At 34.1% G+C, this 25,532-nt stretch overlaps 1 protein-coding gene across 8 annotated transcripts in view; it reads left to right on the top strand.

The window, feature by feature from the left end:
• Positions 1–25,532, top strand: part of LOC143239909 (uncharacterized) — a 76,932-nt gene that overhangs the window by 40,540 nt on the left and 10,860 nt on the right. For 6 of the 8 annotated variants that reach the window (XM_076481542.1, XM_076481538.1, XM_076481537.1 and 3 more), the window contains 2 exons: positions 12,748–12,837; positions 21,424–21,487. In XM_076481542.1, the coding sequence (XP_076337657.1) occupies positions 12,748–12,837; positions 21,424–21,487 (154 nt within the window). The remainder of the gene's footprint in view (positions 1–12,747; positions 12,838–21,423; positions 21,488–25,532) is intronic. The other 2 variants (XM_076481544.1, XM_076481539.1) reach the window with 1 other exon arrangement.

The following is a 25,532-nucleotide window of genomic DNA, read 5'->3' as shown; positions in this document are numbered from 1 at the left end:
GTAAGCATTAGGATACTGTCTGGTTGTCTTCTTCCTTGTCAACAATTCTAAGCTAGGATTGGCTATTTCTGAATCTGTGGGTGTAAAGCCTGGCTGTTGTTGTTTTTTCCATTGTGTAATTTTGTATTGAATTTGGAAGCTTTCATATTATTCACTTGGAATGTCTTTAAACAGATGCAGGAAATTCATTAAACTGTTTTGAAATCCTCTATTCTCTTAAACAGTATCTTTAAACGTCATAAAGATATTAGGTTGTTCAGAAATGAATTTTGTTTTTGAACTGTGGTTTGTAAAAGTATAAAATAGTATTGTTAAACATGCTTTAATCAAAGTAAGCACCATTTGCTTTAGCACACTTTTGCCAATGTGTAACAATGCTGTTATGCACCTGATGTAGAAATCAGAGTTTCTATGGTCAATGGATTCCCTGAAAGCTTTTTCTGCAGCTGCCTGGTTTTGAAAGCATTTATTGCTCAAAACATTGTCAAAGTGCTTGAAAAATGAAAATCTGTAGGGGAAAGGTTTGGGGAATAAGGTGGATGAGGCAAAAGCTTGCTTTCCAATTCATTCAATTTTTGGAGCGTCATCCTTGACATGTGGGGATGAGCACTGTTATGAAGATGATTAGGGCACCTTTGATTGATCAGAGCTAGTTGTTTCTCTTGCAACTTTTGATGCATTTCAGCCAATTCTTGACAGTATTTGTCCACTGTGATTGTCTCCCCTGGATTCAAAAAGTTGTAGTGAATGATGCTGGCTACAGTCCATCATACAGTCATTATGACCTCTCTTTGATGAAACTTTGGCTTTGAGAAATGCTTTGGGGGTGTTTTGAGATCGAGCAATTGTGCAGATCATTTCTGATTGTTGTACAAATCCACCTTTCATTACATGTCACTATCCATTCAAGAAATGGATCATTTCAGTTCCACAATAGTAGCATATAGCAGGTCTCATACAGCCAATTTTGTTGATCCTCACTCAGCTCATGTAGAACCCAATTATCCAACTTTTTTTTCATCATTCCAATCACACATAAATGGTTGACAATGCTTGATTTGCTTGTATCTAGCTTTTCTGTAAGCTCATATACTGTTGTGCAAGGGTCTGTCTCAACTGCTTCCTTTAATGTGGTCTTCAAGGTTGAACTTGTACATTCAATAACAGATCAATGGCCAAAGGTCTGGTTGATGTTCCATGTATTTTGAGTAACTTTTCTTCCAAGTTTGAAGTCATAGAGGAAAATCAGACAAAAGTTCTTCTTGTCCATGTTGCCTTGGGAGTTGCAAAACTTATTCTGAGTATAGTTGAAACAGCAGACAATTAAGACACCTTGTAAGAAACAAACATTGGATTAAACCAACCAATCAGTGATAAGTTACTCAATATTCAGCTTGTAAATGTCATCGTGAGAATTCCGACATTTATATCTGGATAACCTAATAACTTCAGTTATCTTGTTTTTCTTGAACATTTATGCATTTCATGTTATTTGAATAATGAAATAGTGTTAGGGTTAAGGCATTGAATAGCTTTATGTCCATATTTGCATTTTGTTTGTTGAAGTTTCAAGGGAGTTATTCTAAATATTTTAGTTAACTTGAAAGCTTTGCCATGTCTGTGCCCAGTGGTATAGTATTTTAGTATTAGATGGGTTTTATGGCTTTGTTGGGCAATCTGGTATGATTATTGTGTTTATCTTTTTGCTTGTTTTTTGTTTCTGATCTAATCTTACATTGAGGAAAAGGTCACTGAAATTATTCATGACCAAAACCAACAAAGCTACTGGCATGGTTTAAGATGTATATGCCTATAATCTCTTACTGTTGACTTTAAGTTATCATATACTCTAATTTCTAGGATGTGGACACTGTAAGACAACTATTATTGTTAACTCTATGATGCCAAGATAGATGCATTTCACATTGAGTTTAAAGTTGCATCATTCAATTAAGAAAGCTGTTCTTTTACACAATAAGAGAATGACATCTTCAAAGTTAAAACAATTTCATTAAAGCTTTATTTATAAACACATTTTAAAAACAGATAATTTAGATTTTGGGTTTATTTCAGCATGTCATAAACAAAATTATTAGTGTTTGTGAATTTCTTGAAACTTTTCTGTGAATAATATAATAATTACAGTTCCATTGGAGAAGGTTAGAATAATGTTGACCAAAATAACTAATTTGAACCTTGTAACTACAATAAAAGTACATTTTGTTCTGGTTATATGCAATCACTGTTTCTCAACCTTGTTTGTCATGGGTGGTTTTATTGCCTTTACTTTAGTTTTGAGACACCATAGGACAGTGATCTAAACATGTAATGAGGGTTGTTTTTTTATAACTCTCCAAGCCCATATGGTTTCCATTTCAGTTGAGACTTGTGTGGATATTGGAATAAAGCATTAAAAGCTTATTTGGTGATATGTTGTTGGAGTTTCTATCACAATATCAGCACTATTGTTTTTTAAAGCTTCCAAAAACTTGTTTTATCAATTTATACTTCATTGGAATTATCATGTTTAAGTATAATTGGAAAAGAAATGGAATAAGATGTGGTAGGCTTAGTTTGGCCATTTTACACTTAGCTTGTCAAGTTGGATGTCATAGATAGACCAAAGTAATTACTTGAATGGGCAAAGAGAATGGCTAAAAGAAATCTTAAAACAAAAACAGAGATGAATGTAAAATTGGTTGAAACATTGCATATATTAAATGAAACTTTCTAACTAAAATTTGAAGAAGAGTTGGCTTGCTGATAATTTTAACATGGTTAAAATTAAAACATGTAGTGAAATCTTTTGGAACCTTCAAATCCATGAATTTATTTACATATCATATAATAATCAGTTATTTATTTGCAAAAGCTACATAATTTTTAGTGCATCAAAAGTTTCAAACTATTCCATTTACTAGCTTTTTATAATGCAGTAAAAGAAACCATATAACTGGTACATAAAGTTAACACTTTAGAGTTAAAGAATGCCAAATAAATGGCAGACCATGTTCCTCAGTCCTTTGCCAGAATTAATACTTTGGAAATATTTCTCTACAAAATTGTTTTGTGTGTGTTTCAAAACTCGGAACATAGTATCAACGTGCTCAGTTTAAATTACACCATGAAAGGTGAGAAATAGACTCTCACTGGTGTCATGTTGTCAAAAAAAACTAAAATACATCTGCATCAAGATTTTCTCCAATACCATCTAGTTCCATAACACACCTCCACAGTCACCCACAGCTAGTACTCACCCACAGGTTTCAATCTTTGCCCATCTAAGCATTAGTCTGAATGTTTCTTGCTTGCCTCTATCTTTTATACTCCACTTAATTGCCTCTGACAGTATACTTTTGGAGACATGTACATCAATTGGTCATGTATCCTGGTATTATATATAAGCAACTCATTCAAATAATTTTATCACTTTTTCTCAATAAAATATTTAGGCAGAGGTTTTTCTACACAAGTGCTGCAATAATTAGCATACTTGGTTGAGATATTCACATTCCCTAGTGGCTTTCTGTATAAATTATATTTAATAATTATTATTTTAAATATTAATAAAAATTGTGATACTCTGTTTTCAGGCATGAATTTAAAGGTTACTGTTTTCAATATGGTAACTAATCAACCCCCACACCTCTGTTACAGCTCTGTTATCTAGTATTTATCAAAGGCTGAGGGGGGTCACTCTCAGTTGAGACTGTCTATGACATTATTCATAGTGACATGAAGACAGATATTGGGCATCTCTTCATGGGGTTTTGAAGCTGCTTTTGTTAATGATCCAGGACAATCTGGAGAGAATTTGGATCTCTTTTTCTAGTAGATTTTTTACTGGGTCAGTTTCTCTTGAAGCCAATTTGGATCAGCCACCTCCTTCTCCATTTCTTCAGTTAGTAAGTCAGGTTTGTGAAGTTTTGGAGCTTTCTCAGGCTATCTTTTACTGCTCCTTCCTTGATGGCTGATAGATCTGAAAGTAACTATTTAGTGTTTTTTTCCCTTTTTTACCTGATATTGCTGTTTATGCTGGGAGATTTACTGCTTTATTGCATGATGAGGTATATATACCTTGCTCATCTTGTTTGTCTAGATAACATGATTTAGCTTACTACTGCTAAGTGGATGTATATTTCAATTCCAAAGACTAGATTTGGTTTTGGATATGTGAGGTTCCATACTGGACCCTGTTATCACTGGGAATAAGATTCTGCAGTTGAAGGCTCTGCCCTTTGACCTAACTTTTGCACCTTATGTCTTCTGCAAGTTTTTCTTGTCATCTTCATACTGTGGGCCTGTGCACACTCCATTATCTGGATGACTGGTTACTTGTGGCACTGTCTTATCAGAAAAATACATCCAGATCCTTCTTTCAGAAGCCATCAGGACTAGCTTTCTTATCAAAGTTTAGAAATCTATTCTCATGGTGGCTTAAAATATTGTCCATCTGGGTGTTTTTTTTTCACTGTACTTTAAACTGGGCTCAACCAAGTCCCATTGGGCTCTAAGTGGTGGAGTGGGCACTTAGGCTCTTACTCATTTGAATGGCTCTATCTCTTTTGGGAATGTGGGTATCTCTTGATTCTCTGATTTCTTTTGGACAAACATACATGCAGTTCATTCAGTGATCACTGCTGACCACTAGATCATAAATTAAATTCCAATTCACTGGAACATTTAGTTTTCCTAATTATGAACCATACCTTAGTTCTTGAGTGGTGATTGGATCAGATAAACACTACTGTCAGTGTTCCTACACCATAGCCATGTCTTGAGTTTCATCTCTTCACAAATACCTTGCTTCAGGGGTTGGGTGCATATATCTAAGGTCAGGAATTCTATGGATGGAATATGAATTTTCCTTTCACGTCAATAACTTAGAACTTCTTGCTGTCCAATGGACAATTGCTCAAGGTGTAAATCTGTTGCAGGGAAAAATTGTCATGATTCATGCCAACAATTCTGTAATGATCTCTTACATTTCCTGTCAAGGGAGCATGCATTCATGGCACTTTTGTTTTTGAACTTTGTATATTTTTTACTGGGCTCACTCCCATCATATCAACCTCATGGCTTGCAGTGTTCCAGGGGTGATTAATTTAATAGCAAATCACCTATCTCAACCCAGTTAAATTCTCCCAACTGAATGGATGCTACATCATGAAGTTTTCTGATGGATTTGCTCTGAGTTCTGGTCTCTGATGATCAATACATTCACCACTGATTGGAACTTTCAGTTACAGGAATTTTTGATCCCAGGTACTTCATCCTCAGGCTTTGGTGATAGATTCATTCAATTAAGATTGGATGGGATTGTGCATCTGTGCCTTTTCCCCCAGTTTTTTGTTACCCATAGTTATGGCTATTATTTGATTTTCTATGTTAAAGTTGTTGGCAGTTCCCCAGTTGTCCAGCCCATTAATGGTATCCTCTTCTACAGTATTTTTAAGAGGGTCTGTTGCTGCTTCCTCCTTTTTGGCTATCTCTGTAGAGGCCACCTTGATCCAAAATTCTACACACAGTTTCCCAAGCTCAAACAACATGCATGAAAGTTTTGCAGTGTTTTGCATGGCATCAAAGGTTAACTTTTAAAGTGCCTATGTGTCTCAGTCTATCTGTAGACCTACAATGGTCATTTTGCAATGGAAATGGCACACTGATAGCAAGCACTATCTCACAAAAAAACTGAACCCACTTTGACCAACGTGCCCACCATATCTCATTTTTTGACCTGGTTTTCTGACACTGTTCTAGCTTCATCTACTGATGCTTAATATAAAGCAGCTTTATTGACTACTTTTCATTATTTTAAACCACAGAAGGTTTTTGACTCCCTAGTACTATCTGGCCTTATCTAGTTGTTTTTGAGTTTTTCATCTCAAATACCTTTTTCAGTTACTCACCTTGGATATTGGAGTGGTATTACATACTTTGTCTTAACATGTATTCTAACCTTTAGCCTCATGTATCATTATCACATTTTCCTTAAAGAGTATTTTGTGTTTGTGCTGTATGCACTACATATGCGCAGGACTCTTTATTATTGCACTTTTGTCCTGCTGTATCCTAATAAATTTGTTATTCCTGAGACTGCCAGCCAGGGAACAGAAAAAATTATTATTACTTATTCTTATACCAGCTATTTCTCACCTTTACAGCCGATCAGATACAGATCTTTTGTTATGTCTTGTCACAGGAGTTGCCAAACCATGGTTCACAAACCACATGTAGCTCTTTGACATATGATGTGTGACTTGCGGAAATATGTTGGCTGAGCTCCTTTCTGCATTACAGTTAATATAAAAGGTAAATAAAAAATTTTCAAGCTTTATAATTATTTACCAGGTGTAAAGTGAGAGTCCACTGGAATAAAATGTAAGTTTAATGTTCATGATGAGTAAATATATTTAAGAATTTTAATGCTAGATTTGAATCAGAGATTAAAGAAATTTTGGATTAACAAGGATTACAGAGGAATTGTGCTGGAGAATCAATAATTGTACAAGCCTATGTTGACAATGTTAATTTTAGTGGGTGTGGCTTGTGATCGCATGATTGTGGCGTGTGTGGCTGTGTTGCAGGCAGTGAAGTTAGTGGAGTGTTAGTGTGATACTGGATGCTGTAGAGTTTGTTTGCGTTGCAAGTGTTGGAGCTTATTGTTTCATTTCACTTTAATTTTTTTAGAAGTGTCTGTGAAAATTTTATTAAGTAAGATAGCATCATCAAATTGTAAGTAAGAAGTTAAAAACAGAAATTTTAAGCCAGAGTGGGGGGGGGATTTTGCATGCACCGTTAAAGGAGGTAAACCTTTGTGTTTTATCTGCAATGCATTACTCAGTCATTACAAAGCCAGTAACTTGAAATGCCACTTTGAATCAAATCATAAAAACGTTTTGTCTGATTATCTACCTAAATCACAATAATGGATAAACAAGTTAACTGTGTTAGAATCATCACTAAGTAGCCAGCAGACACTGTTGACAACATTCAGTAAGGAAGTTGATAGAACAACTGAAGCTAGTTTTGTTATATCATGGAATATTGCTCATACTAAATTCCCATATTCTGATGATGAATTTGTTAAGAAGGATATAGCTGAACTTATTGCAGTGTTAGATCCAGCGACTAATAGCACAAACACCAGCTTCATGCCACACTGCAGAGAGACATATTTCCCAGATCAGTGCTGATGTTGCAGGCAAGATGCAAAATGATCTAAAAAATTTCCTTGCATTCAGCTTAGCCCTTGAAGAATCTACAGACATACAAGACAACCAACAACTGGCAGTGTTTGTTCATTATGTTTCCTCTGATGTAACTGTGAAAGAAGAGATGTTGGACTTGGTGGCACTAAAAGAAACAATTTGTGATGTTGACATTAAAAATGTGCTTGACAGAGTCTTAACAAATGCTGGCATTCCACCGGATAAGCTCATCAGTGTTGCAACAGATGGAGTACCTACAATGGTGGGGAAAAGTGCAGGATTAATTGCACTTATGAAAGTGATCCTAGCTTTCCAGAGTTTCTCCCTCTTCATTGCATTATTCATCATGAACATCTGGCAACCAGATACTTAAGTGTAAAGATGTTATGAAATTTTTTCTTGAAATTGTCAGTTTCATACACTTTGGTGGGAAGACCAACCAACAGTTCAAAAATTTTATTGAAGAACTGGAGCTTGAAGATAAACCCAGTGATGTCTCTTTCTCCTGCATTGTGACGTGGCTGTCAACCAGCAATGTCTTAAATAGGTTTGTGTATCTCTCGGAGCCTATTATTACTTTTTATGAAGAAAAGAAAAGATTCTATTCTCAACTGGGAAATAATGAATGGATGCAAGATCTAATGTTCCTTACTGATATAATGAATCATCTACAAACTCTCAACTTGGCACTCCAGGGGAAGGATAAGATTGTTTCTGATCTTATTCAGACAATTTTCAGCTTTCAGAAGTAAAATAAGACTTTTACAAAGAGACATATTGTCAAAAAACTTGAGTTACTTTCCCAATCTTAAAAGGAGAGTAGATACATTCCCTGTTATTGAAATAAAAGACCACAAACTGGAAGAATACAAAGATAAATTATTAGGACTGCTAATGAGGGTTGTGTGGCTCAGATTTAATGCTACTCTACCCAGTTGGGGTATGCATTTTACTTTTGTTTTGACTAATATTAAGTAAATTTATTACTCATTGGAGGAAGGTTGACTATTTCCTCATAAATGTAAACATGGAATGGTCCCATTTTGGGTACTTGGTTGAGCACAGTTTTCCATATCCTTTCCATAGTTTTGTAAGTGGAATGCTCCTTGCCAACTTGGCTGAGGAGTGAGAATGAATGCTCATAATTCCATACTAGATGAATTCCCCTCTGTTTGAATTCCTGTACATGGTTAGGGGACCTCTCAGAGAAGGTTCTGTTCTTTCAGTTTACATCCTCTTGTATCTAAACATCCACTCACATGTTTGCTGTGCATGGTGACCCATGAAGAAGAGTAGAGGTTGAGTAGTCCAACCCTAACACTCCACTTTGGCCTTGAATTCCTGTACACGGGTGACTTTGGGTTACCCCCACCAGGGACAATCAGCTAGTCCACTTGGGCTAGGGTCAACCAATTACCAGTGTTGGATGTTCTTAACAGGTGTTGTGGACATTGTTTCTGATGCTGGTGTTTGGGTATAGTGCTCACAAAACCTTGTCATTGCTACAGTGTCCTTGTTTGGCACTGTAGTGTGTCACCTTGTAGGGCTTCATGGGGGTCGGGTTAGTGAGCGCTGAAATGTATCTTCTTTATAATCAGTACCTCTCTTTCTGACAAAATAAATAAAAAATTAAAAATTGAAAAGAAACAGTTCATTGGAAAATAACCATGCATGGAAGACTCTGTTGTACAGTCAATATCACAGCCAGATTCTGCACCTTGATTTCTGATTATCTATTCCTTATCTGAGAAATTCTGAGGAAGTTATAGTTAAGATGGATTTAAAGAATGTTCCTGAGTCAGAGATCCTTGCTGGTTTCTCTGGCCAAGGTGTTACTGAAGTGTGCCGAATCTTCACTTGTAAAATGGAATTATGGACCCTACCAGCATTCTGATATTAATGTTTACATCACCACATCCTCCTGCCACAGTCAAAGCAGGCTATCTGAACTCAAAGGTACAGACTTGTCTCTGTAAGGTCTTAGAGAGGATGGTTAATGTTCATTTTATTTGGTTCCTCGAATCAAACAACCTCCTCTTACCCACTCAAGGTGGGTTCTGAAGAAAGTGCTTCACCACGGACCACCTGATTCAACTTGAAACATCAATCAGGGAAGACTTTCTCAAGCAACAGCATCTTGTTTCTGTATTTTTTACCTTGAGAAAGTTTATGATACAACATGGAGGTATAGCATCTTGTGAGACCTCCACTTGCATGGGTTGTGTGGCAATTTACTAATTTTTATTAACATTTTTTAAATGAACTGGCGATTCCAGGTTATGTTGATTTGACACTTTCCAATTCTTTCCCACAGGAATTTGGAGACCCTCAGGACTGTGTCTTGAGTGTTCCATTTTCAGTATAAAGATTAACGCCATCACTGAACAACTCCCTCCTACTGTTGCAAACGGGCTCTATGTCGAAGATTTTCACATCTTGTGTCAGTCATTGAACATAAGATCTATTGAATGCCAGCTACAAACTGCTCTCAATCGTCTAGTGAAGTGAACTGTAGCAAATGGTGTTATCTTTTCTCTTCCTAAAACTGTTTCCATGCACTTTTGCCATCAACAGGGTATTTGCCCTGATCATGAACTTTATTGGTGAAGTTGTGCTTTCTGTAGTCCCTGAGGCAAAGTTCTTGGAGTTTATCTTTGACCGTAAGCTGACCTTTATTTCGCATATCAAGCAGCTACGTGTCAAGTATATGAGGGCACTGTACATCCTCCGTGTCCTCTTTTCCAGCTCTTGGGGGAGAAGATTGATATTCCGTGCTAAAAATGTATTGTGCCCTAATTCAATCAAAACTTAACTGTGGATCTCTGGTCTATGGCTCTTCCAGGACCTCAGCCTTCAAAATGTTGGACCATGTTCACCATTAGGGGTTTCAGCTTTGCACAGGAGCTTTCTGCACTTCTCCAGTCCAGAGTTTGTACACGGAGTCCCATGAACCACCTCTATACCTTTATCATTTGCAACTGTCTATAATGTATGCTTCAAAACTTTAATCTTTACCACAGCATCCCACATGAGGTTGCATTTTCCTTCTTCACTGGGCCACACTTTTTCATAATAGACGGTCTGCCTTTGTTCCTTTTAGTCTTCGTATCCAGATGCAGTTGGATGAATTGTGTCTATCTTTCAATAACATTGCAGTATCCACAGATCAGCTCATCCCATCATGGCTAATTATATACTATCCCCAAATGTGACCTTTCTTTGAGTCATCTGAAGAAGGCAGATACTCCTGATTGGAAATATTGCCTTCTATTTGCTAAACATCTTTTGAACCATCCTTCCATTCCCACTTATACAAATAATTTGAAATCAGGTAACTCTGTAGTTTCTGCCATGGATTGCTGTGACTCAGTTGTGTCACACAGAATTCCCTCTACAGTTTGTATGCTATTTGCCACATTCTTGCCTTGGATCACATAGAAGCTATGCAGCACATGAACTGTACTATTTATACTGATTCACCTAGCTCTCTGTTAGACTTGGAATTGCTTTACGTCAGTTCTCACCCTATTCGCATTGATATTCAAAACCGACTGGCCCATTCCTATCATCTACATCTGTTCAGTTTTTCTGTATACCAGGCCATGTTGGTATTTGCAAGAACAAGCTCACTGATATTGCAGCTAAGTCCATCTGCTAAGTACTATCACCACCATGCCTGTTTCATACATGGATTATGGTCCTGTATTCAAGGCTTGGCTAAAGCCAGTTGGCAACATGATAATGAACTTTTCTAAATCAAACCTTCTATTGCTCTTTGGCTGTCTTGCTTCTGTAATGATCAGAAGGAGGAAGTTGTTCTGGTTAGGCTATGCAATGATCACAATTTTTTAACTCACCACTTTCTTTTATCTGGTACTGATGCACCAGTGTGTGGTCTGTGTGGTGCTCAAGTCACAATATTGCACATCTTACTGTCATGCCATCATTAGGATTGAGAGCAAAGGCACTAAGTTATACATATTTTTACAGTAGATTCACCCTTGACATTGGTCAGTGTCATTAGTGAGGGTGATAATGTCCACCTCAGTTGTGTTTTTAAATTTTTAAAGGGCATTGGCCTCTCTAACTCTATTTAAGACTTTAATCCAAAATTAGACTATGTTCTGGATTAGCATGATTCCTTTTTACATATTTTACTTATTGTACTTTTTACCTTTCAACCAGCTATTTGGCACAGATAGCCCAGTTGCTTTGTGCCAACAAACACTAAACAACCAACCAGGTGAGTTCTGTTCTTTTGTCTGAGTAAGGCATACATGACCGCATCATTGCAGGCGTGGGGTGTTTGTTTTCAGACTCTTTTAGGTGAAGGAAAATGTTACTCTGCTTTGATGTAGCTTTCTTGTCACGACTCCAGTTGTTCAGAATGCATCACTCTATAGCTACAGGTTGGGATCCAATCAAAAGTATATATATATAACATTGCAGTCCAATTGCTCTAACCATCAATGTAGGGTGTAGGGAGTAAGACCCCTTAATTCCAACCCCAAGTTGTGGAACCTTGTCTATCTTCTTTGATAGATTGTTTAAGCAGAATATTCATGATGAAACTTTGTAGAATGGATGGCAACTGCCTATTGTGGAGACACAAATGTAAAAGCGGTAGACTTTTGAAACGTTGTCCTCTACACTTGTCTCCACAACATGCAGTTGCCATCCATTCTACAAATTTTCATCTTGGCTATCTTATCTTGTTGGGGCTGGCCTATAATGATGGTTACTCATGTACTATCCCACCCTTGATACAGGAACTAAGTTAAGGGTGAAGAGCATACCTGTTCTTGATGTACTGCAGTTCTCCCTGTAGGTACTACTATTATCTAGGTACCCCCATGATCTTTACGTACACCCAGCCCTTCCACCTTCTCAATGTAGGATTCTAGTTGTAATTGCTAGCAAAAGTAAGTGTGTTTTGGAAGTTAACATTTTCCTTAATTGAAAATTTATTTCCAATAATACTTACCTCTACTGACACTTTCCCACCCTTCCTCCCCACTAAAAGATGGTTTTAGATATTGGAAGGATACCAGTCTCAAAAAAGTGATAAAATTAGTTGAATGGGGTGTCTGTATAACATGATAGAAAGTGCATTGATGTTGGTGGAGAGTATGTTACCAAGGAGGAAGTTGGAAGAAATATATATTACCTGAAGTTCAGTTGGTAGGAAGTACAGTTGTAAACTTGGGTGAAACAAATGCTATATGGCCAAATGTGATTGACTCAGAATTATTTCACTAGAAAGCATAGTAGACATGTTTGAATATGTCATGTTACCACAAGTACAAATATGCAGAATTGGCAAATGACTATAGGCAGGGGGAGAAAATGAAGGGATTAACAAAACAACAAGATCTGATTCTTAGAAAGGCAGCAGATTAGGTAATAATTGTGCTAAAATACGTATCTGTTTGAATTTTTTATTTTAATATATCAGTTTTTAATAGCTTGATTCTTTAGAATGATATAGGTAGTTTTAAATAATTTATCTTGTATATATTTTAACTTTTTTGTGCAGTTTAAAAACAACAAATCAGGAACTAAGAGAAAAAATTGAAGAATTGCAGAATCATCTGAGAGAAAACAAGGAACAGTACTGTATGAGTGTGTAAGCATTACTTATTTATAGGTTATCAGTTAAGTTTTATGATGTATGTTAATTTTTAATCCATGAAAGAAATGTTAAGAGTAAAATGCAAACAAAGTATTTATTATTTAGAATCAAAAACACTCATGGCCAATGAATGTCATTACTTCAACCCTTAAACAGAGGGAATGTTGTAGGTAGCAGCATTAATTGATGATGGTCACTATTTAAGGGTTATGTTATTTGCTGTACATCTCTTGTACCCAATAGTAAACATGTATGCACAAAATGTTTTGCAATATTCACTTCACTATACCAGGTGAAACAGACAGAAAACACCAGTTGTGCTGTGACATCAGTGTATACTCTCTTTACCTTCAGGCTATTATAACAATCCTCAACTTTAAGTTTTAAAAATAAATGAAAAAAGAAAATGAAAACTGTATACTGACCACAAGACAGTTGTAAGTTACCAAATAAGGTAGAATAGTGTATTTTATATTCTGAATGCAGATGCACACACAGAATAATAATTATTGAGTTACTGATGAGAAAGACTAAAGATTAGTGGAACTCAAAAAGAAATAATAAACGTAGGTGGTACAAATGGTGTGTCACTTAATTAATATGGGTGGAGTTGACTTCACAGGAGTTGCTTCCATTGGTTCTGGCATTGAAGAGTTTAAATGATTGGCTGTTACTTTAGTCTGAATATCTTGTTTTTTGGACAACAGGGGAAAGATGTTGGCAAACTTCAAGAAAGCTTTAGAGGTCTCCAAAGACAACATGTCTTTAGCCAAGGTTAGACCTAAGTTGCCTTCACATTTGCTAGAACCTTGAGCTACTCTTTTATCTTTTTCATGACAAACATCCATATAGGAAAATGAGTAATGAAGCAGAAGAATGAATATGTATGGAACTTCTGGCAAATGCAGTTGGAAGCAAAATAGCCAAAAAGATTCAAGATTTTGATCATGTACAACAAAAAGTTAGATTGAAAGATATGTTGTGTTATTCATTGATCAAAAATTTACCTAGAATGTTGTTATGGCCAGGTCACAGTCACTAACTATTGCTATGGTGAAGTATCGTTTATACATGTTTATGTGTACTTGTGCATATCATCTGTAAGCAATGAATGACATAACTGTGGACAAGCCTGTCTAACAGGCTTTGATAGAGTTATGCACTTGGCTGGCCCAGAATGTGATATACATCATGCTGTAAGATGGATGATATAGTGCTGCCAACATTGCTTTTTTAATTATGTTTCTTTTCAAAAATTATAGTTATTCTTGTAGTTAAGGATTTGTACCTATAGTTTTTGTTGCTTATAGTTACTAGTATCATGTTAGATATAGTTACTATTATGGTTAACCACATATTTTAGTTAACCAACTGGTGACAACCGAGACATCTATAAAGGTAAAACAATTTGGGGCTCTATATTAATTAACCTCTTCACAAAACACCTTAGGCTAGCCAGCCACCGAATTGAATGATCAGAGAGTACGTACTATTTACTAGCCAATTCTACTGAACCTTTCACACACTTCCATGAGAAACAAGTAAATCCAGTATGCTGGAGACAAGTTTTAACAAAATGGTTTTATTTCAGCTTTTTTTATTTTATAAACAAATATTTACACTATTTCATCAGTAGACAGAAGATAAATTTTAATTCAATGTGTGAGTTACAGCACTGATTTAGTTTGATTAATGTGGAATTTATTCAAAGAAAAAATAAGATAGATACAAAATTTTGATTTACGTAAATTTTTCCTCATAGCTGCTACACTTCATGTCTATAAAGTGAAGCATTTTTTGTTGTTGCTGTGTTGTCCTAACCACAGGATAGAATAAAATATTTTAATGTGATTGGAAATACAGTTGTGCCATATTTTGTTTTGGTTATAAATTAAAACAAAGTAATATGGTTGTATACAGAGACAAGAAAAATAATTTTTCTTTCTAAACAGTAAAGCATTATTCTCTCTCTGGGACTATTTGCTGAAGTTGTCATTAAACATACTTTTGGTTAAGTTGAATGGCAGTTTTCTGCATTTCTGATACATTTCTGTTCATATAAACAAGGATTTCAGTCATATGACTAAATAATTTTTTTTGTCATTACTGTGTTATCATTCTCCCAACAGGAAGGATGCTGAAACATGAGGTTTTCTGTTGGATTAGCTTTTATTTTGAAAAAAATTGATGATTAGTGTTTTGGCTACACATTGGAACACCCAACTACTAATGTTTTGGTGTTCAGTACCTCATCCTCAAACACTTTCAGGATATGACAGGATTACACCTCAATTTGTACCCAAGGTACTAGCTATAAGTCATTCCAACTCGTTGTTGTGCTCTGTTGATATTAGCAGCTAAACCCTAGTTTCTGATTCCATGATACCTATAGGAGTGACCAATTATTTCACTTCCTCATTGTGCATCTCACTTGAAGCAGCCACAATTCAACTTTGTATACACAACCATCTTGAACCTCAAGCTTCAGGTGTGGAAATTATGTGGTCTCTTGCACAGCATCATGGTTTAATTTTTAAGGTTGCCATGTATCTGTTTTAGTCTTTGCTTAGTCCTATGAGGGATATTTATCATTGGAAATGGCACATCTTTTGGTAAAGATGTTCTGAGAGGAGGTTGAACCCACTTCATCCACAAGTGACAACCATAACTCTTTTGACCTGGCTTCTGAAAAAGAGCTTTAAATCTTCCACAGTTGCCATGTATAGGGCAGTCATATCATCTACCTTTGGATGCACAAGATGAAAACTATATTTGGCCTCAGTACTCTTTGGTGTCCCCATGTTATTTTGAGGACTATCGAAATGACCATTTCACTTATATAACTGTTATATTAAAATAGTATTACATGCTACTTCTTGCCATTCATTTGAGAGCTTACTTTCACATACCATGTTTCACCTGTCACAAATGTTTCATCATTCTATCTATATCCTAAGATGGGTTCTTCTCTGAGACACTGGCTGCAAGGTAAGAGGATAAATTCTTTACACTGTTTCATCTGATCACTATTTCTCACTTCTGTGATTGATCAGATCTGAATCATTTGTTATGTCCAATGAGGATCTTCAAATATATATGTGAAAATGGCTCGTTTGGGTTGAGAAAATATTTTACGTAGAGGAACGAACAAGGTTTCAACCTTCTTCGATCATAGTCACGTTCACAAAGAAAGAAAGGTAACTGACTGGAAGCTGACCACATGTTTGAAAAGGGGTTGTGTAACTGAGTGTCGGAATGTAGAGGGCAGTGTTAGATGTTTGAATATATAATTTTATATTATTTATTTTATTATTTTTAATATAAGTATAAATGTGTTCCTTTGTATTGGTTTATTGTGAGTTTAAGTTGTTGTATAAGTAAGGCTTTTTTAATTTTGCATTTGTTTATATTTGTTTCCTTATTTAGTATTTGAGTGTTTTCTATGGTTATGTTGTGTTTATTTGACTTGGAGTGTTTGAAAATCTGTTAATTATGAGGTGAGTCAACAGTTTGTTGTGATGTATTTTCTGTTGTCTGTTACAGATACAACCGACAATTAAACATAGACAAGTTGCATCTCCTTAACAAAGGACTCAACTTCGCAATAGCACCTAGGTACATTCCAACCTTAGAAATCAAAACATATTTAGAAGATCTAGCCAGGAGACTTGTGATACTTTCTACAGAAAACAAAAACAAGAAAACAATCAACAGAAAAAAGACAACTTAGACAATTTTATTGACATCTAACAGCCAAACTTCCCAGGAAAAATTAAAAATTTATATTTTCCAGAAACACCAAAAAACAACATCTTAAACAACTTTTTCAAAGAATTTTCTCACAAAACCATCAACATAATTTAACAAAACAGAAAGCTAAAAAAGAATCTTATAAAAAGAGACATTAATTCCATTAAAAACCTAAAACAAGACAAAAACATAAAAATTCTAAAAGCAGATAAAGGTAATGTTATAGTCATAATGAACATGAATGAATACATCAAAAAAATGAAAAACATCCTATCAGACACGAACAAATTTAAACCAATACACACAAATCTAACAAAGACATACGAAATGCACCTAAATAAAATACTACTAAAAATGAAAAAAGCCAACACAATTTCACAAACACTTTATTCCTACCTACGTAAAACCGACTCACGCACGCTACAAATATATGGCATCACCAAACCTCATAAATCAGGTTGACCATTATGACCAATAATGTCCACATATGAGTCGTTTAATTACAATCTTGGTAAATACATAGCATGGGAATTCTCGAAATATGTAACATCAGCCAGCTCATTCATCAAAGGCTCTTAATTTCAAGTCTAATCTAAATCAACTTAATCATAAAGCCTTAATGGCCAGTTTTGATGTTATATCCCTCTTTACAGAAGTTTCAACCACTGAAGCCTGCAAGATAGCCTTAGAACTCTATATCCAAGACCCTAACCCAACTATAGACATTCCCAGCAACCAATTAGCAACCCTCATAGAATTCACCACGATGAAAATAAACTTCATGTTCAACAATCACAACTATATACAAACAAATGGCCTAAGCATGGGCAACCCAGTATCACCAGTTCTAGCCAATATTTTTATGACCCAAGTTGAAACACAAGCAATTAACACAGTATTACATCCACCACTATACTGGTACAGATATGTAGATGACATGGTTGTGGGATTCAGATCTACAGAACACACACTTAAATTTTTTCAATCACATTAACTGTATACATCCCAACATTAACTTCACATGTGAACAGGAAGAAAGCAATCAAATATAATTTCTTAAACTCAAAATTACAAGAACCGACACACAATTTAAAACAGAAATCCACCAAAAAATCACCCATACTAGACTATACATTCCTTGGGACTCAGCACATGAAACAAAACAAAAACATCCGTACTAAGAAACCAAATAAACACAACCATACAACTATCTATGCTTACCAGATAAAATTAACGATGAATTAGACAAAATAAAACAATACTTCATCAACATCATTAAGTTTCCTCCACAAACCGTAGAAAACATTATACGCACACACCGAGACAGAAAGCAAAATCAACCAACAAAAGTAAATATATCTCACAAATCAAAAAATCATGAATCCATATACTGCTGCATACCATATATTCCCGACATCAGCAGAAAAATAACCAACATTTGGCAAAAACTAGTAACAAAATATGACATTCCAGTTAATAACCAAATTTATTCAGAAACCAGGCACAAAACTGAGGTCTATGCTATGTAAAAACTACACTGACAAACACCACACCAACATTATTTATAAAATACAATGTGATAACTGCCACGACTTCTATATTGGAGAAACAAGTAGAAGAATCGAAATCAGATTCAAAGAACATAAAAAGTCACCTTCACACGTTTACAAACACTGCAAGTCAAATAAACACAACATAACCATAGAAAACACTCAAATACTAAATAAAGAAACAAACATAAACAAATGCAAAATTAAAGAAGCCTTACTTATACAACAACTTAAACCCAAAATAAACCAATATAAAGGAACACCTTTATATCTATATTAAAAATAATAAAATAAATAATATAAAATTATATATTCAAACATCTATCACTGCCCTCTATATTCCGACACTCAGTTACACAACCCCTTTCCAAACGTGGTCAGCATCCAGTCAGTTAACTCTTTCTTTCTTTGTGAACCTGACGATGATCGAAGAAGGTCAAAACATTGTTTGCTCCTCTACGTAAAATATTTTCTCAACCCAAACAAGCCGTTTTTACATGTGTATTTCTTTACAAGTGTGTTTTCTCAACATCACCGAAGGTCTTCAAATGTTATGCTGTCAACACTATTGCTTTAGAAGTGCTAGATAATGTCTTTTTATTCATTAGGATCCTTTAGTTGCCTGAGATTTTTCTTTAGTTATTTTGATATGGTAGGTATGGAAATTGATCTATATCACATATTCTGGGCTTCTCTGGAGGTAAGTTTCCTGCAAGTTACATCTTCAGATCTAATAGAACATTTACCATCTCCCTTTTTCTTCTTGGGAGACTTTAACAGGCATAATTCCCTTTGTGGTGGTTCTGATAATAATGAGAGAAGTTATTCTGTGGAGTTTGTGCTCTCTGATCATAAACTTTCTCACCAGAACTGTTATTGATCTATCTGTCTGTTTCTCTTCACTTTTGTTTTTTTTTCTTAAAGGGTTGACAGAGACTCAAGGGGAAGTGATAATTATCCCTTCATTTGAGGGAGATAGGTCATGGCTGATGCCATCTGACCTGAGTGCCACAATAGAAGTTGGAGCAGGCTGACTGGCTCTCCTTCACCACTCTCTCAAAACTAGATTCTGCCACCTTTAGTTTTCCATCTATTAATAGTGGCATGGAGGCAGTAACTGATTGTATAATTCAATTAGATGTTCATTTTATTCCCAAACGTTTGACATGCTACCCATAGTATCTTATTCCATGATGGTCTCCCACCTACTTTCATGCACAGAAAGCTCAGAAACAGACCTGGGATGCTTTTCACAGGTATCCCAGTCTTTTAAACCACATTGTATTCCAACAGGCCTATGCCCATGCTCAGCACATCAGATATCAAAGCCAGAAGAAATTGTGGATTAAGCATCTCTTTTTACCACTAGTTACAAAGTGAATGGGAAGTATACTTTCTGTCCCCTTTCTTTCTCTCAAATGGCCAGGAAATTGCTAATGTAAAGAGCACTGTTAACACTCTCGGGGAGTACTTTACTTGTCTCTTCACCACTCCTGTCTTTTCTCCCACCTTCTTGGCTATCAAGTTTCAGGCAGAGCAATTGTCTCTTTTTTTTTTTCAGACTTCTCATGGACTTTTACACTGGTGGATCTTATTTAAACTTGCTCTTCATGGTCTGGCAGTACATCATTTGGATCCAGTGATGTTTCATTGTGAAATGCTTTGCTATATATCACTCCTGCCTCTCTTGCTCTTCTTTTGGTTGTTTTTAATTGTATATGAAAGGGGAATATTTATCCTGATGCTTGGCATAGGGTTATTGTTCCACCATTTTGTAGGACTGGAAAAGATCATCCTACCTATTGCTTTAACTAACTGTCTTTTAAAGGTTTTGGAGAGGATGTTTAATACTTATCTTATTTGATTCCTTGAATCAAAAAATCTCCTTTCACTCTCCCCAATGTGGGACACTAGTTCAACTTGAAACATCGATCAGGAAATTCTTTCTCAAGAGAGAATATCTTGTGTATGTTATCTTTGATTGTGAGAAAGCTTATGATGTTATGTGGAGGTTTGGCATTTTATAGGACCTCTGTTTCTATGGGTTATGTGCCCATTTAGCCATGTCTTTCATAAAGTTTTAGTGACAAGTGATTCCAAGTCTGTATGAGTTTTGACCCTTTATCATTTTTTCAAACAGTCACTTGGAATGTCTCAGGGCGATGTCTTGAGTGTCACATTTTTCAGTGTTAAAAAAATCAATGCTATTACATAACAACTTCTCCCTATTGTTGCAAACTGCCTCTATGAGGAAAACTTCCATATTTCTTGTCACTCATCAAGCATTCATGAGATTTATTTATACAAGTGTATTTATATTTGCTTCACTAAATAGGGTGTCTGTTTTTAAAGATGTTTCTTTCTAACATATTAAATAAGAATTGGTTTTATCTGGCTAGCTGATTATTTGGATTACATTGCACATTCTACTGTTTTGTGATAGTATTTGTGAAACTTGTAATTTTATACACATAAACAGTTTTTCCCTTTTTAAAAAAAGAAAATTGCATTTCCAGATGTTCTTTTGCATTTTATTACTCTGAGTGTATAAAAATTCTTCTGTAACATTTTTTATTATAGTGCCTTTAAAGAAAATAAGTGTATATGTATTTACGATTATGTTACAGCTGGGCAGCCTATCTTAAATAATTTGAAATATTTAATTGGAAACAAAGCATTTAGAAGTAATGGATATTGTGATTTGTAAATGCAATAAGTGTTCAAATTAAAAAAAAAAGATTATGAGTGTAAGAATATGGATGAATTTATTGCCATTGACATTCAAGAGATTTCACTTTTTATGATGCTTGGGAATATGTGAGCATAATTATTTTGGCTGGGTCGTACAACTCATAAAGTAATTGTAGTAATCCATAGACTATTTAATAATATGGTTCTGACAAATAAGACAGTGGAAGTTAATATTTATCGAAAGTAACATATTTTTTTCTGTTTATTTACATTAGCAGACCATTGCTGAGAATTTATGTACAGTCAATGTAAACTGTGAAATTCTATCAACTTCAGAATAAGAGTTGTAGTACACCTACTAAATGACACACACTTATATTAAGGACTTTTAAATAATGCTCAAATTTATGTTTTTCATGTGTTTTTAAAAAAAGATTAATTTTTTTGCAAGTTGTCTAAAACACATATTGGAGTATTTGTAAATCATATATCTCTGCTTTAATTTTTAATACATTATTTGCTGTTGCAGAATGTTTGTGTGATTGACTAAACTGTTTAATAAAATGTGATGTATAAAATATTTATTTAGTGCAGAACTTGAAGACCAGTTAAATCAGTTGTCAAGCTTCTTTGTTAATGCAGTAACTTATTATGTGAGTATATTTTTAAAAGGATTTGGAACAATTCTTTATTCTGTAAGAACAGGCTTATTAAAATTTAAAAACTGTTAATATGTTATTGTAATGTAGAAGTTTTATTTTGTGATAAGTTCAGTAGCATTTTTGTTTTATACACATTTCTAAAACATTCTGCCTACATGCAAGAAAAAAGAGAGAGCATATTTGTCATTTGGTTAAATAAAAATTAGAGTTTTTGAAGTGTTTTTACACATGAGATTCTTTGTAGTCTGGTTATATTCATTCTTTTACAATATCTCCAATACAGTATCTTCATTTTTTAATTTTTGAGAGTGTATGTGGCAGAGGAATTCATAATAATTACGCTACTCTTTGTAAAAGTAAAACTTTATAATGTGAAAGCAACTGTAGTATCATTAAAAGACATAACTTAATTTTGGACTAAGATAGGGTAACAGTTATATTTAAAGCTGCAGATCAAAAGTTCCAAGGTTTAAGACCTTATGCTACTGAACAAGCTCCACATTTTTAGCTGTGAGTGCTTTATATAAGATAACAACCAATCCAATTTTTCACTTCAAAGAGCTAGTCCTTTTAGCAGTTTATAGTGCTGCTAACTGACTACCCTTCATCTGATCAGCAGTTCAAAATTAATGGCAGTTACATGCCAGTCATAGAGCTTCTAGTGTTGTAAATGAGAGTAGGTAATAGTGGCCTTCCTATAAAGTCAAGGATGGGAGTATTTTTAGGGGTTTTTCCTTTTCAGGAACAGTTTGTTTCATCCTTGCCAGTATTACTTACAACTTTAACTATATTTTATTTTTAGGAATCATTATTTAATAAACAGAATTATAGCTTTGTAGCCAAAATAAAAAATGACAAGAAGAAAAAAGGTCTTTTCTGTGCACATTGTTTGTTCATTATGTGAAAAACTTACATGCATATTTCCCATCTCCAGAATTTAAGATTGCTAATGTTTTGCTTTATTTTGAATATTCTTAATACTTCTGTAAAGTTTGTCAAAAATGTAAAATCTGCTTTAACCCTATCAACATGGTTCAAAGGCCATGTCATTGCATTTGTTGACTTTCATTCAAAATAATAATGAATAACTATTTTATGACTTTATGTATATAAATTTGGTACCAAATTGGAGATTATAATTCAAATTTTAGTATTATACATTAATAAATTTGTTAATTTAAAAGGAAATATTAAATAAAAACACCTACATATTGATTTTTGTGTATTATGTGTTGAGTGCAGCACTGGCTCAGGTTGGATGTTTGTGGTATTCAAATACAAAGTATTTAGTTTTATATAAATTTGGAACTCATATTACGAATATTGACAAGATTTGGAAACACTTTCTTATGTACAGCTGCTTCTGTCTATGATGTGAATAACCACTAAAAAGTGTAGAATGTCTTCCTAATGACTTTCTCAGCATCATTAAAGTACTGGAGCTTCAAACTTTCTTTTTGTACTTGATTTAAAGCTGATAAGGTAATTTCATATTTTTTAGACCCAAATACAGCCTAGTTACTAAGCTTGATAAATTATAGTATTATTCTATGGTATTGATATAGTATTGTATGATTTTTGTTTCACATCATCCACATTGAAATTTGATAAGGTGTAGCAGTAAACAAGTACAAAGTACGTAACTAGAAGAGAAAATTCCTCACTATACTTTTTTATTTATTGTTATATGTTTTAATAAAAAATAAATTTAAGTATGTAAACAGTAATAATGTGTAAGCATATATAATGTATTTTAACTGAAATGTGACTTTATTTTACAAAATACTAGTTCTCAAAATGACCTATATTGGTTGTCTTTTAGTAATACAAGTGCACTATGTTATCGCAACAAAAGATGTCTAAAGTTTACTGAAACTGAATTGATTGATCCTGTAGCAAGAAAGTTAATAGTGTAACATTCAAACTTTAATTAAATAAATTTATTACAGTATATTTCAGTAAGTTTGGTAGGAAAACATAGTTTGTAATTCAAAATTTTATATCTATATATGATTTATGTTTTAAATTCTAAGTTATAAAAGAAATATTTTAAAATATTTTCCGGTTTCATTGTTCCTGCATTATGTAACACACCTAGGATCTAATTTTTCAATTTGGAATTTTTGATTTGGGAAATAGTCTGCTGTAGCTTACAAATGATTAGAAAGACAAACTATACTTAATTATGTGAAAGAGTCTTAAAATTTAAATCTTTATTTATTGAGATATCAAGACATTTGGCCAACCCACTGGGAAAGCCATTTGTCTTTCAGAATCTTAAGATTATTTGTTAATTAACTTTACATGGTTAATGGGCATTTTTATGACCAATAGAAAGAGCAGACTCTACATAAATCTGATAATTCTGCCTCAGTTTGTCCACTGTTAATTGTTAGTCAGGAATAACTGCTAGATATGTATTCATTAAATTTGGTGCTCTGAACAGTAACGTTATTTTAGCCTATTTTTACCTTATTTAAAAAACCAGGTAAATTGCAGTAGTTCTGAGACATTATATGCTAGTGACAAGTTTTTTTTTTGTTCTGAACAGGGACAGCCCTTGGAATTTATGATATGTGCCCCACACACACAGGGCACCTATCTATCCCAAAGGGTATCAAAATCAGTAATGGAATTAACAGTTCTTGTCTATTTTACAGGGGCTGGGATGCCAAATACAAAGTTTGTGCAGACTACATTTTTAGCTAGGCTGGCTTTGATTCTAAAATTGAGTTTTGGAAAATAATGTGAAATATCTTTGCTCAAGTGCAAGTTAGTTCTAGTATGCAGGGAGTATTAAAAACCGTTATTTTTATTTAAAAATGAAAGGAATTGAAATGTAAAAATTATGAACTTCTCACCTAGAAGAAAACAATTCAATAAAATAATATGTCTATAATAAGCTAAATTGAGGATCTGTGTGTAACATGATACTAGATTAGATGTTGCTTACATTATTTTTATGGGAAATAGCAAATGAGCACCCACTGTGATTTATTGCTTTAGAGGCAATGGTTACTACTCAGTTGGGGTGTGAAGTACAACAGTAAAACTATAAAAGTAAAAGAAAACTAGTGTGAAAACGTTTAACAGTTATAACTATAAATATAAGTAATTTAAAACTATGATAAATGCTGCAGTCTCTTTGCAGAGGGGAAAAAATGGTTGTATTAATTTTGTTTCATATTTTTCTTCTTTTCTACTGTACAGTTAGTGTTGAGGTATAGAATGTAAGAGATAATATAAAAGTTCTGAAAAAAAAAATCAGAGCTCCCAGAGAATTATACCAATTAAATATGAAACTTGTAAGGTGAAAAGAAATATTTTTATTTTTAACATCAAAAACCACCTCAAAATTACATGGGAAAAGCTTTGGAAATTTGAAGAAAAAAATCTTTAGCAGAAATATTTTATTAAAACGTTTTTGTTTTTTTTTGTGTACAACAGACTTGTGATTTTTAAAAGTTTACTAAATTTTGTGAAAATACACCTAGTAAATTAAAAGTTATATATATACACTTTCACAGTTCCAGGGTTTAGCAAATAGATTAACTTTACTGTTATAAAGTGAAACAATAATTATCATAGTGTAAGTCTTTTGAATAAATGTCATACAAAAATACATGAAATTTAGCAAAAAACACTTGAACAACGACAACAAAAAAACAGTAACAAAATTATGCTTCATTCCAAACAGTAGGCAATATCTTACAAATACAGCAAATTAAAGCAATTTGGCATTACTGACATATCATTTTATTTATGTTAATAATACTGAACTTATATTTAGTTTGACTTCTACTTCATGTGTATTAAACTGATGAAAAAAATGTTGTGTATCAAGAGCTAAAACAAATGTAAATTCAGTTTTAGCACATCAGAAGTTAGTCAACTTTATTCCATGATGTTGAACAGTATAACTATTCCTGCTTTGCTCCCCAACAGATTGTATTACAATACTTTTAGTAGCTCTTATCACTTTTTCATAAATGTATAACTTTCATGGAAATATCATCCATTTAGACAGAACATATTT

The sequence above is a fragment of the Tachypleus tridentatus genome, chromosome 13, assembly GCF_004210375.1.
Source record: "Tachypleus tridentatus isolate NWPU-2018 chromosome 13, ASM421037v1, whole genome shotgun sequence".
Lineage (NCBI taxonomy): Eukaryota > Metazoa > Arthropoda > Merostomata > Xiphosura > Limulidae > Tachypleus > Tachypleus tridentatus.
Note: the sequence above shows the minus strand (reverse complement) of the source record. Positions and strands in the feature narration are given on the sequence as shown.